Here is a 13,615-nt window from a genome sequence, read left to right as displayed (position 1 = left end):
TTATTGAAGCAGCACAGCTGACTTAGTTACTGGACTTTAGAGAAACGTCAATATGAGAGAAATCAGTAAATCCAACATCAATGTTGTTTATTTTGTTGTTTGTGATGTTTTAAGCTTGCATGGACTGATGACCAATCATTTTACCAATGACCACTGAATAAACTCCATTATTAGAAGTTGATTAAACTTAAAAATCTGTAAAATGATCAAAATCACCTCAACTCAACCTGAGCTACTATAAACAATTTTTGCATTTATTAAACTTCCCAAAAAGCAGAGAATAAGCAAAATATATTAGATATTTATATATAATATTTTATATAACTTAAGTTGATAAACATACAGCTTAATTAAAAAAACAACAAAAGTGACAAAAAATTCAGTGAAAAGGATTCACAGCACCATTGAACTAACCAGCTAAAACAACATACACTAACAACCTTCATCCAACAAGACAGTTAGAGCACTACAAGAGTTACATATGCACACATAGGGGAAGGTAGCTTAGGGGAATGACTTCACACTGATGGTGAGTAAAGTGGGAGACACACCCAGTATGCATTAGAGGGTGTCAGGAATCCTTTAAAAATATATACAACAAATCTCAGGATGTCTTAAATACAGTGCATTTTTTTCTTCAACTGGGTCTGATTTGACCCTGGTTTGATATTCATGTTTGCTCTCTGCCATTTAGTCAAACTCAGCATGTTGTTAAACTATTAAACACTGTGGCCTTTTTTTGTCTGCTTTCAGAGCGACATCAGCAATCAGTGAGCTCCCACAGCACCCCCAACCTCTCACTTAAATGCACATATGCAGATGAGCTCTTTTGGTCGTGCACTAGACACAGAATCAACGTTTAAAATACTGTCCTCATTTGAGATACCATCAATGTTATATAAACACAGCAGTATGCAGTTTTATCTTCATACTTCTCAACCATGCCACGGTAAGTATGGGCCATTTACTTGTGTAATGTGCTGGAATCTGGTGTCCGATTATTGGTGGCTCCGATTTCTTGAGTTGAAATCATGTATTTTGATTTCATATCAATCAAAATATTTACCCAAAGACAAATATTTAAATATTTAAAGATCATTTATTATTTAGACCATAAACTGTTTTTAACTTTGTTCTGACTTTTACTACTAAATATATTAAAATATTGTCTTTATTCATAAAACGTAGGTTTAAACAGCCCAGATCATACTATGCTAATAGCATTTTTGGAAACAACTTAAAATTTTAACAAAGTAGGTCATCATGTACCTTACTAAATAAAATTTCACTTTTTTGATCAACTTTGACCAACATACAGGACAAGCAAGAGTTAAGTCAATAGTGAACACTACAGTACTCTGCCAGAATATTGCCACCCTCAACACCAACAACAATATCATGCTCTTATAACACAACCGTTATATAAAACCCAGCTGATTATCTAAGAGAAGGTACCCAGGGGGGGGAAATTACATGCTGATGGTGACTAAGAGAGAAGGACACTCCTAATATGCAAATATATGATATCATTGGAATAAAAAAAAAAAATACTGAAGCAGCTCAGCTGACTCAGTTACTGGACTTATTGGGAGACATCAGTATGAGAGAAATCAGTAAATCCAACATCAGTGCAGTTTCTATTGCTGTGTATTTTCAGCCATTTTTAAGATTGTATGGGCCGATCACTGTCTGTTTGCCAGTGGCAACGGACTAAACTCAATTATGACATGATATTAAAACATCAAGCCTAGAGTTGAGGTGAAGGCTATCTAGGGATAGCAGTGCTGGCTCCCAACTTAAGATTACTGGCTGAAGTAAGCCACTATATCTGGCCGCTGTGTTTGAGCTCAGTAGCTTAAAGAGCACCAAAGGAGATTAAAGGGTTTTAAAATATACCATAAAGCCATTTACAACAACTTCCCCCAAGTTACCTCTGTATGTAGAGTAGGTTCAGTTCAGCATCCTGAGCACTAATGGAGGCTGGGATGTGAGGTGTTTGCACCGAGCAACGCTTTTGTGTAGTTTATTTCATATTCATTGGGTTTGGTTATCATTTAATTCGGGAACAGGTGAACGTGATGGGCCAAGAAGAGAGTGCAGATCACAAGGAAGTGGATTTGGCACAGATTCAGGAATTATGCACGACTTTTATGAAGGAATGCCCGAGTGGAGCCTTACACTTACATGAATTCAAACGGATCTTCGGCATCCAGAGGGAATCGGAGGAGGAATCAGCCTACATAGAAACATTATTCCGCTCATTTGACGCCAACCAGGCAAGTAAAGCTGAATACTCCTTAAGAGTCACTAAATCTAACTCATATTGTGGTGTTTCTTCATGAGTTCACTTTTAACCTCTTCAGGATAATACCATCGATTTTATGGAATATGTAGCAGCACTACACCTGGTTCTCAGAGGAAAGCTAGAAGACAGGTTGAAGTGGTCTTTCAAAGTTTACGACAGTGATGGAAACGGCCGACTGGACAGACGAGAAGTGAAACGCATCATAAAAGTGAGTTTAGAGTCATTTACCTCATTGAAAATGACTTGTTTGATTATTCAGAATAATTTCATTTAATTTAATTTACTTCGTAAATACTTGTTTCTTGTTCTCTGTTCTTAACCAAATAAATCTGTAGTAAAACTGGGTCTATCCCACATATTACCCAACTGATATATAAACAAACTGCACTGATTTTGGATTTACTGATTTCTCTCATAGTGATGTTTCTCTACAAGTCCAGTAACTGAGTCAGCTGTGCTGCTGTTTGTGTGTAAAATATAACCAATATGAGTTAAACTCACAACTTTCCCATTGGCTCCTGATACCACCTATTTGCATACTGGGTGTGTCTTTCCCCCTTCACTTACCATCAGTGTGAAGTCATTCCCCCCATTCCATCCATTATGTGTTCAGTTGCTGCTTTTTGTACTATTGAGGTTGTCTGGGCTCTGGTTTCAATGCTATAAGAGCATGTTACCACATTGATTGCTGTTGAGTTTGGTGCTCCTAGACACTGGGCTATCTTGTGAATTCAGTTGAAAATCTTTGCTTAGTGTGCTGTGTGCTTTATGAGTAAGCTTGTTCCCTGTCTACAAAACCAATCTCTAGTGATTATAGGGTAAAATTCATAACAAACATGACTGCAGGTCATAGAAATAATCATTTAATTTGAGCACTATAAAGTGCTAGATTAAAGGTAGTGTATTATACCCCTTTCCACACGTTAATACAGTTTTCTGGGTTTTCTGGGTTAAAATGTCTGTGAGATGCTTTGTCAGACTGGGAATTTGCTGTGGAGCATTTAAAGGTGAGGTGACCTCATCATCACCTGCAGACTGCTTAAATAAGTCTATTACCTTGGCACACTCATAGCGCCGGCCAGCAATGCCTTTTTCTTTTTTTGGCTCATCTTCTCTATCCTACCATGGGTTTCTCTGAGCGCTAGATATATGCTTATGTCAAAACTGAAAAAAGTGAAACGACTATGTCCTTCCTTTAAAGTGTATTTTTACTCTGTTCTAATTGAAAAACCTGCTGTTCAGTTTGTCCAAAAGCAAATAATCTTTCCCTTAAATAAACTTCAAAGCAATAATTTGTCTGAAATAATGGTTTTACTTCAAGCCAAAGGTTAAAATGTAATCTGACCTCATGACATCTCATCAGATCACTTCTCGGTCAGTTTGCTGTCCAAAAATATACCAAAAATACACAACAATAGAAACTGCACTGATATTAGATTTTCTCAAAAAGTCCAGTAACTGAGTCACTTTTCCCCTTTGGCTCCTGGTACCAATTATTTGCTCAGTGACCATCAGCATGTAGGCATTCCCTCTGGGTACCTCTTAGATAAGCAGTTTGCTTTAGTGCTTTAGATAATGACTTATTATTTGTCCTCAGTGTTAAAGATTGTAGGTGCAAGTTACTGTTCTCTGTGTTGCTCGTGGGCCTGTTTGCTGGTTGAGTACTGTAGTGTCTGCTCTTATATTAACACATGATTTTGGTAGATTAATGAAAGCCAGCTCAGGAAAGAAAGCTGATATTGAAATGTCAATTCATTAAATGTGAAGTGATTCACCTTTAATTAAGATTTTAATTGAAAGATTTAATTCAAACTTCAAGTTTATACTGAATCAGAAACTAAAAATTACAAAAAATAGGTAAAGAAAAGTTAATAAAACTAATTAACATTGTGTTTAATTTAGTTTTGTACAATACAAATGTTTTTTGTACTAAATTGTAAATATAAATAAAAAGTATAATAAAGTATAATAAAGTAAAAATATTATTAATTATGTGATAAATAATGTGAGAAAATATATATTTAGACCTAAAAGATTTGTCATTTTTTCCCTATTTGGTCCAATGTATCTTTTTTCAGTCAAGGTTGGGGAAAAAGACAAGGCCTCACGAATATAACCCACCGAAAACAATTCCCAGTGATGCTATGGGAGTGCAAGTACACAACACTTGCTCTGAAGTCAGATCAATCTAGAAAATAGAAGCCAAGCATAACTTTAACGGTGTTAAGCGCTCTGTGCTGTGCTAAACTTGAGCTATTAAGTAAACTTAAGCAGACTTTAAACATACAAGTGCATCACTGTTATACACTGACTTTCACTCAGACACTCACCCCTCAGACTCTATTGCAACTCAAAATCACACACAACCTGTGTTAGCACTAACCTCCTTAATTACCTACAATCATAGAAAACAGCAGAAAATTGCACACAAGCCAACACAGAGGAGAAGGTAGCTTGGGGGGAATGCCTTTACACTGATGGTGAGTGAAGGGGGAAAGACACACCCAGTATGCAAATAGATAGTGCCAGAAGCCAATGGGAACGTTGAGAGTTTAACTCATAGGTTGTATTCCTCACACAAACCCACTGTATATTATTGAAGCAGCACAGCTGACTCAGTTACTGGACTTGTAGAGAAACATCAATATGAGAGAAATCAGTAAATCCAGCAGCAGTGTAGATTATTTTGTGTGCATTGTTTTCAAGCTTGCATGGGTCAATCACTGTACCTGCAAGCACTTGATAAAAGTACAATTTCATATTCGTAACATAATTTAATTAGGTATTTAAGCATGTCAGCATATATTGCTGCATGCTTTAAATACTTTAAAGTGCACATGACCCCTAGGACTATATTTAGTTTATTAGAGTTCAGATATTGAGAGCCTAGGACATCATTAACATGGCTTGTGACTACCACCGCGGTAGTGCAGTGTAGCAATGCTGGGCGTGGCTGGCGGCCGCTGCAGTAGAGTTGTTGAGTCAACATGCTATCGCTACAGACTTTGATGCGCATATTAATGTTACAGTGTGTCTTTGTACCACTTCTCTTTACAATAATATTTCAAACAAGGAGACTCAGCCTCAGCTTACCTAAGATTACATCTCTCTCAGCAGCACATATACTTGTTAGCTTTGTGGTAAAATGCAGTCCTCAGATCACAGGAAAATATCTTATAGACAAACAAGTGGAAGTTTTGCGCATGCATGTTTCAACAGGTTAGTCTATCAGTCAGTTAGCCAGTCAGTAAGCGGAATTTCCTCATCTAGGCCGGCCTGCTAGGCAGTCTGGATAAAAAGTTTATAGCGTACAATAAATGAAAAAGCTTAGCTTTGAGCTTCAAGGTTTAACAACATTTAAACTTGCTTATGGAAGATCATAAATATAGCCGCCATGGCTGGATGCAGAACAGTTCCAGAGAAAGTGTTAAACTGACCCCTGCTGTGTTGCTGTTGACTGACTGCCAACAGTATTAAGAGATTTAGCCTGTTCAAATGATTGTGTTGAGGACACAGAGTGCTCTTTCATTCTCTCCTACTGAAGACAATCCAATCAGTTATCAAAGCACCACTTTTCAAGCTGATACTGTCAGTCAGTGTTGTCAGCAATGGATTTCTGTCTCTGCAGATCATCTACAAAATAAAGATGAGGAATACAGATTTCAACATGACACCTTGTGAGGTCTGTGACAGGATTTTTGAACTGGTTGATCAAGACAAAGATGGTGAGTTTCATACATTCTTAATTGCCACATTTGTTTAAATTGTTTAATTTTTTATTTGTCCATTTGTCGCACACACACACATATATGGACAGTAAGTACTGGGACACCTGATCATTCATTCATTGTGTTTTCTAACAACAAGGGGTATTAAAAAGACTTTACCTTGCTTTTTTGGAGTAAGGGAAGCTTTCTACTAGATTCTGGAGCATTGCTGTGAGGATTTGATTGCATTCCGCGACAAGAATGTTAATGAGGTTAGAATGTTGAATGATCACCACCCCACCTCATCCCCAACTCCCCAACTCATCCCAAACACATTGGAATCAGCACCACCTTTCCACAGTTCCACTGCTCCACGGCCTTAATGCTGGGGTGCTTTACACATTCATTAGAAGGGGGTGTCCACAAACATTTGGACATATAGTGTTATATATATGTGTTTTATATCCTTCAACATGTAGTGTGTAATGAATTCCAGCAGGTGGCAGAAGTTAATACACTGTAATTATGACACACTGGCAGTTACAAAGGAACTGTTGAGATGTTCATGCATCACACACTGATGAGTCGAAGGTTAAAACATCAGCAGATCTTTCTGACTGTTTTGAATTTGGACGATGCAAAATGATGAGCTGATCTGATTGATTCTCTAGAGTCGCCATTTACAGTCTCTCTTTCTATCTCTCTTTCTATCTCTGTAGGTCAGATCTCCTTGACTGAGTTTATGGAAGGAGCACAGCAAGACGAGTGGGTCATGGATCTTCTAAAGCTGGATGTCAATGTCAGCAGCTGGTTCATCCACAACAGGAATAAAGACCCCTGATCTCAGATTGGTTTCCTTTCCTTGGCTTCCCCCCCCCTGTAAAGTGGCCCATCCTGTGGCTTTAGGTGTTTGGGGTTATTGCATAAACCATGGGAGCGTGAACCATAGCACTGTGGTGGCTGCTTTTGTTTGCTGTTTGATTGACTCAGACCAATGAGGAGCTTTAATTCTGGTCAGCAGTTTACCTGCGGTGAAGATGGTTGTATATTCAACCAATAAAGGTGTGCAACGTGTGTAACATTTTTCTATTTGTAGCATTACTAAAATCCCTGCTTTATATAAATTAGCACAAATGCTAATTATCAGCCATATATCATGTTCAATGTATGAATAAGTTCCACAAGAGACATTTAAACGCTTGAACAACAGACCAGACATGTAAAACAAAGAAGAGGATTTAATACCGTAAGAGCAGACTATCCATAAGGGGAAACCAAGAGACAAAAGAGCAACATAAAAGGGTCAGAATATCAGTAGGACAAGCAAGAAGCCATTCTGTATGCAATAACAGGTTAATGGCATTTTTTACAGCATCTGGTAAAAAGGTTTTTATGCTAATATACAAATGAGAAACAGATGAACGTGGTTAAAACTCAGACAGCGCTTAGCATGGAAACTGTTTGTGATTGGTTAATGTATGTGCTGGTCATGTGGGTGCCTGTGGAATCCTGTGATATTGAGTCATGTAGTGCGATGCTGTAATTTTGACAAAAGGAAAAAAGAAGTGAGTGTATATTGATTCTTGTGATTGCATTAAAGTTTGTTTTTCTCTGCTTCCCTCTTTATGTCATTGCAGGCTGAAAAAAAAAGTTTCATGGATGAGTTGTAGTTTCCAGTTCAATGTATGTTTCTGTCTTTATATATTTGAAGTTCTGTATGCTCAGGTTTCTTTGGGAAAGTACAGAGTAATTAGCTGATACTGAAAGGTAGAGCACCATTAATTAGATTAGAGCTGAGAATTAGGTGAGGTTGGTGGACTTAAGTAATCTCTATTTAAGAAAACACTGAGCACAGTCTGCTCTAGTCTGCCTTACTCTACACATGTGTTTTATATGCTTACTCTATACACTTACTCTATACATGTGCTTTATATGCTTACTCTATACACTTACTCTATACACTATAGTCTATCTTACTCTATACATGTGCTTTATATGCTTACTCTATACACTTACTCTATATATTATAGTCTATCTTACTCTATAGATGTGCTTTATATGCTTACTCTATACACTTACTCTATACATGTGCTTTATATGCTTACTCTATACACTTACTCTATATATTATAGTCTATCTTACTCTATACATGTGCTTTATATGCTTACTCTATACACTTACTCTATACATGTGCTTTATATGCTTACTCGATACACTTACTCTATACATGTGCTTTATATGCTTACTGGATACACTTACTCTATACACATTAAATATTAAGTTAATTATTAAGTTAATATTATAAGTTAATTAATACTAAGAATTAAAAATGGTTTATCTTATATAAGCACTATAAAAATCAGTTCAGTTGTTAGTTGGTCCTATTACTATAAGTTCAATGAAATGCATTTTGGATGTTCTGCTGACAACCTTAGAATTTAGGACCCACTAAAAACGCTAAACTGTGTCAAAAGAGATTTTATATAAACCAAATACATCTAGTTAGTCCCACAAAATATTGATCACTATTATAAATATATTATTTAGTGACAGTATAATCTTGCAGCAATGCTTGCTGTTATATCTTACAACACTTATACCCACAATCACTACATAAGATTTACATCTATACCTAAGAGAAGTTAGCCTGTGGGGAATGACTACACACCGACGGTGAGTGAGAGGTGGCAAATAGTTGGTGCCATGAGCCAATAGGCCATAGGTGTGAGTTTTACTCTAATAGGTTGAAGTGCACACCCAAACCCATTGTATATTACTGAAACTGAAGCACAGTCAATCTTTATTCAATCCAAAAAGTATTCATTCCAACAGCAGGTGGACAGCGTGTGCCTGTGTGCGTATGTGTGTGTGTAGTTGTACAAGCCTGTGTGGGTGCACACACAGAAGCAGGGATCAGAATCAATCAGGGATTAAGGTGCTGTGTGTCACACGTCACTATCCTTAGTTTCCTTCTGCACACACACAGACAAAAACACACTCACACACACACCGCCTGCCTCAGCATACTGTCAGAGGAAATCCATCACTTAAAGAAAGAGAATCCAGCTGTACCAGAGCTCCTGAGATGATACTAGTTTACCGCTTCCACTAAGTGATGCATTACACACATTCTCTTTTGCTCAGTGGTTAGAGCTCTGGGCTATTGATGACAAGGTTGTGGGGTTGGGGTTGCCACTGTTGGGCCCTTGAGCAAGGCCCTTCACCCTCTCTGCTCCCCGGGTGCCGCAGCAATGGCTGCCCACCGCTCCGGGCATGTGCGTCCACTGTGTGAGTTTCACTGGTGTGTATGAGTGAAAAGCAGTAGTTAAATTCCATCTATATCCAACACAAATGGTAAATATGGCTGTCTTGTCTTATACACAATGGTTCTTTATAGAAACAAGACTGGTTCTGCTATGGCATTGCTCAAAGAACCCTTAGTAGCACCTCATTTTAAAAGCATATATAAATGAACATGAAAGTTGAGTAAGTTGAGGTAAAACAGTTAAAACTTAAAAACTTAAAGACTCTGAGACTCTAATTAAAGATGATGTTCGACCATTTCTAGACAAACCCAAGTCTGTGTCAGAGCTTCAGAAAGCTTGCAAGATAACTAGGGCTTCATAAGACAATGGCTGTTGAGATTTAGTTTTTTGAAACTGACGTTTACTGAATGTACGACACAGCGAACACTCATTTAGTGAGGTTGTTTCAGGACTAAGTAGTGCCCTTTGGAAGATTGGATTGGCGTCTGTGTCTAAAAATACTGTAGTACACAAGAGTTAATCCACTAACAGCACTGAGAGGGGCTCAGTTCCTCCTGCACTGTCAACAAGGGATGGTTAGGACTGCATGGCTCACTCTGGACCACTGACATCTATTCAAATTTCAGATATATCAAATTTTCAGAGAAGAAAGCTTACATAGTTTGCTCTGCATTAGGGATTCCTGCTGCTAGGTTCTAGTGCCAGAAGAATGGGTCAAGTGCAAAGCGAGGAGGATAGTGAAGTAGGCATCTCACAGATTCAGGAGCTGTACAAGAAGTTTGCAGACGAGTGCCCCAGTGGAAAGCTGCACCTACACGAATTCAAGCGGATTTTTGGAATAACAAGCAACTCAACAGCAGAGGAATCTGCATACATGGAGAACGTGTTCAGATCGTTTGACGCTAATAACGTACGTATCACACCAGAGCAGCTAAATGTGGGCTACACTCTTAAAAATGAAGGTGTTATAAATGGTTCTTTGAGAGATTCCATACAAGAACCACTTTTGGTTCCATAAAAACCTTGATGTGTGAGTGTGAAGAACTTTGACATCAGATAATGGTTCTTTAGTCATCGCTCAAGGAGCATTTGAGGAACCTTCATATTTAAAAGTGTATAGAGAACATATGTTGTTATGTGGAGAGGGAAGAAAACAACTAAGCACCTCCTAGAGGTCTCCGACTGATGTTTAAGACGTATGCACTTCCATTCCTTCAGGATAACACCATAGACTTTATGGAATACGTGGCTGCCCTGCACCTGGTTCTCCGTGGCAGGCTTGAGGACAAACTGAAGTGGTCTTTTAAAGTTTACGACAGGGATGGAAATGGGAAGCTGGACAAGCAAGAGGTGAAGCACCTCATCAAGGTAATTTCTTCTTCCTGTAGTGGAACGTTTCTGGTATTTATGGGATTTAACTGCTAAAAGAAATACAAAAACAGGAATAAACTGTAAGTGCAGATGTTGTTGACTTCAAAGACATGTTCTTCAACAGGTTCAACCAAATAGAGGTGACAGAAAAGAGTTCCTCTCCAGCAGAACCATTGGTTCACTAACATTTTTGACATGTAAACATTTAAAGAACCTCCTTTTAAATTAGTGTACTAGAGCCTTTATGTTATGCAAAGGTTCTGTAAACCAGATTTTTAAGCTTTGCCTTTGCATTGCTGAAAGAACCTACTCAGGGAGTCACTATCACTATCCCTGGCTGCTGTCTGGGGGCTTAAAGGGTTTACGTTTCTTCAGAGTGCTTTAAGGAAAGGGCAGGGTTAAGACATCATTAAGATATTCTTATCAGACAGAAGCAAATAGGTCCAGGTCAAAATCAAAGCAAGAAGCTTTTAAGGCAACATTCCATGTGAATAATGTTAATGAACTGACTCCTGACCATGGCTTGGATTTTGACTCTGAGGCAGGAATTAGAAATCATAGAACTTTGAGAGAATGTCAGGAGGGAAAGGCATCAATTAGCTTCACCACTAGCAATGTTTTAGGCTTCACTGATTAGTAGGTCACCTAATTAATTATATATTCATGAACAGAAACGTTAGTACCGTAGGGGCTCCTGAGTGGCATACTGCCTATGAATTTGCATCTTCACCATCATTAGGGGAGCCTAAACGTGAGATTGAACTCTGGCAAAACCACAGCTGTACACAAGTGGTGATAGGTTAAAAGAAGAAGAAGAGGATAAAAATAATGAATCAGTCATTTCAGCATGCCGATCCCTGAAGGCATGTAATGTAGTAGTTTTGATTACACATATTAACTTCTGTGTATCGCTACAACTAACAACACTGTCCTGTTAATCCTTTCCACAGATCATCTATAAATTGCGGCAGCATGACCGTCAACATGACACGGAAAAACTCAGTCCAGATCAGATATGCGACAGGATCTTTGAACTTCTAGACCAAAATAATGACGGTAAGTTCTCCAAAATAAGTTTGTTGTTGTAAGATCACTAAGCCTAAACAGCCTTGTCTCACATACTGGGGTCTCAATACATACATTGTCAAAAATTGCAGTTGTGATTAATTGATTAGGTCAGTAAATCAATCATTATTTGGCGCAGTATAAAATGCTTTACATTTCATACTGCGCTAAAGAATAATTTATGCATTTTTCAGTAGAAATGTTCAATTTTTCATATTTAAGAAATGTTGTGTTTTTAAGATCCCTTAAGCAGCACTTAATACTGTTTTTACTATTATGTCTTTAAGGCTACGTTCATACAAGTAAAAGTGACCCAAATATTCTGTGTGGCCATGTGAACAGGAAAAACACACTGAATCTGACATTTTCAGTTCCGTTTTGGGCCACTTTCATATGTAGTAATAAAATCTCATTCACTGAGACATTTATTGAGGAGAAGGTAAAATGAATGACAGCAGTGAGAGAGGTTTTCAGTGGCGGGATAGTGAGGTAATACATTTTTAGAAGGCACAAATCACAAGCATCGCTCCATGTTTGAAGAAATTCCTGAAGAAACATCTGAAAGCAGTCAGAGGAGAACTTGGATGCAGTGTCAATAGGAAATGCTTTAAAAAGAAGTTTAAAGAAACCAAGGTTGCAAAAAAAGATTGATTTCAGTGAGAAAAGCAGAATTGAGTCACTTTCCCTGCTGTGTAAACATAGGCTAAGAAAGCCCAACTAGATGTCCTACTGATCATTAGGACTTTACCAATGTTAAGTTCATTGCTTATGTCTGCAAACATTATACAGGAATTAATCCATGCTTGAATTTCACATCTTCTTCCACCTAAACCAATATTTCAGCTTCTTTACGAACAAAAATGTTTGTGATTAAGACCTGCTGTGACTAGTTGCTTCAACAGTGCTTCTCACTCCTTGCCCTGAAGTAGCACTGCCCTTTTTTTTGCTCCCAATGCACCTGATCCAACTAATTATCTAATTAACAAGACTAACCTGAGTTGAACTGGGCATTAGAACAAAAGAAATACAATGGCTATGCAGGGCTGTGGCACTCCAGGACAAGAGTGCTTAAAGAATAGAGGAGGGGAACATGTTGGCACATACTACAAAGTGTTATCCATGTCGTACCCTCTTATGAATGCGCACCAGGACCAATGTTGGGACCAGGTGGGGTTAACATGGGCCTCCTTTTGGTGGTTCACTAGGCCTCGCCTTGGGATGCTTTTACCGTACTGTTACATCACACCATATAAATTACCCACCCAGGATTGGTGCTTCTTTACATTGGAGAGTATATTTGAGCTGCTACTTTCATGTTTCTACTCAAAAGGTAACACAACTCCAACTGTTGGCTGCTTTACACACATGTTGATACCTGTTATTTGCTCTTGTAGGTCAAATTTCGCTACAGGAGTTTATAGAAGGGGCCCAAAAAGACAAATGGGTCTTGGAGCAGCTCAGGCTTGACCTGCGACCCACAGGCTGGTTCATCGACCACCAGGCTAAAAAATCATGAGGTCTATTAAAGAAGACAGAATCAAGAACACATGCCAACACTGACTCAGAGACAACACCTGTTCTTCAGAGTTCTCTTCATTTCCATCGTCTGAAACCAGAAGCAGTTGTTCATTGAAATTCAGCAGGACAAGGTTATGCCAACTCATCCAATGTACTGTATTTTTCGCAAATAAATGTTGCATGATTTGGGTAAACAAGGTGGAAGGAGCAAAACGGAAGCCTCACCTTTTTCTTTCTACACAAAGAGACATTTAAGGTATTAATGGCCTGCAATAAAAATATTGTGGGTAGGTTCTAAGTAGGTTGTCAATCATGAAGGAATTTTGTGTTTTCTGTCAACAACTCTGTACACACACATGCATAAACATCTGCACCAGCTATTA

General features: G+C 38.3%; 2 protein-coding genes across 2 annotated transcripts; both read left to right on the top strand.

Moving 5' to 3' along the window:
* The first annotated feature begins 2,075 nt into the window (after window positions 1-2,075).
* LOC140575107 (guanylyl cyclase-activating protein 2-like) lies at window positions 2,076-7,576 on the top strand. The gene is made up of 4 exons (XM_072695267.1): window positions 2,076-2,276; window positions 2,364-2,513; window positions 5,934-6,030; window positions 6,732-7,576. The coding sequence occupies exons 1-4, from the start codon at window positions 2,079-2,081 to the stop codon at window positions 6,851-6,853; spliced, it is 567 nt and encodes a 188-aa protein (XP_072551368.1). The 5' UTR covers window positions 2,076-2,078; the 3' UTR covers window positions 6,854-7,576.
* A 2,411-nt stretch (window positions 7,577-9,987) lies between these two features.
* Window positions 9,988-13,230, top strand: LOC140575017 (guanylyl cyclase-activating protein 2-like). The gene is made up of 4 exons (XM_072695135.1): window positions 9,988-10,188; window positions 10,497-10,646; window positions 11,600-11,705; window positions 13,109-13,230. Exons 1-4 carry the CDS (start codon window positions 9,988-9,990, stop codon window positions 13,228-13,230), a joined length of 579 nt encoding a protein of 192 aa, XP_072551236.1.
* Window positions 13,231-13,615: the final 385 nt, after the last annotated feature.

The sequence above is a fragment of the Salminus brasiliensis genome, chromosome 13, assembly GCF_030463535.1.
Source record: "Salminus brasiliensis chromosome 13, fSalBra1.hap2, whole genome shotgun sequence".
NCBI lineage: Eukaryota > Metazoa > Chordata > Actinopteri > Characiformes > Bryconidae > Salminus > Salminus brasiliensis.
This window is presented reverse-complemented; position numbering and strand designations above follow the sequence as displayed.

Coding starts and splice junctions, on each gene's coding strand:
- LOC140575107 (XM_072695267.1), top strand. CDS start 2,079: ATGGGCCAAGAAGAGAGTGCAGATCACAAGGAAGTGGATTTGGCACAG. Junction 2,277..2,363: donor GCTCATTTGACGCCAACCAG/GCAAGTAAAGCT, acceptor TAACCTCTTCAG/GATAATACCATCGATTTTAT. Junction 6,031..6,731: donor GGTTGATCAAGACAAAGATG/GTGAGTTTCATA, acceptor CTATCTCTGTAG/GTCAGATCTCCTTGACTGAG.
- LOC140575017 (XM_072695135.1), top strand. CDS start 9,988: ATGGGTCAAGTGCAAAGCGAGGAGGATAGTGAAGTAGGCATCTCACAG. Junction 10,189..10,496: donor GATCGTTTGACGCTAATAAC/GTACGTATCACA, acceptor CCATTCCTTCAG/GATAACACCATAGACTTTAT. Junction 10,647..11,599: donor AGGTGAAGCACCTCATCAAG/GTAATTTCTTCT, acceptor TCCTTTCCACAG/ATCATCTATAAATTGCGGCA.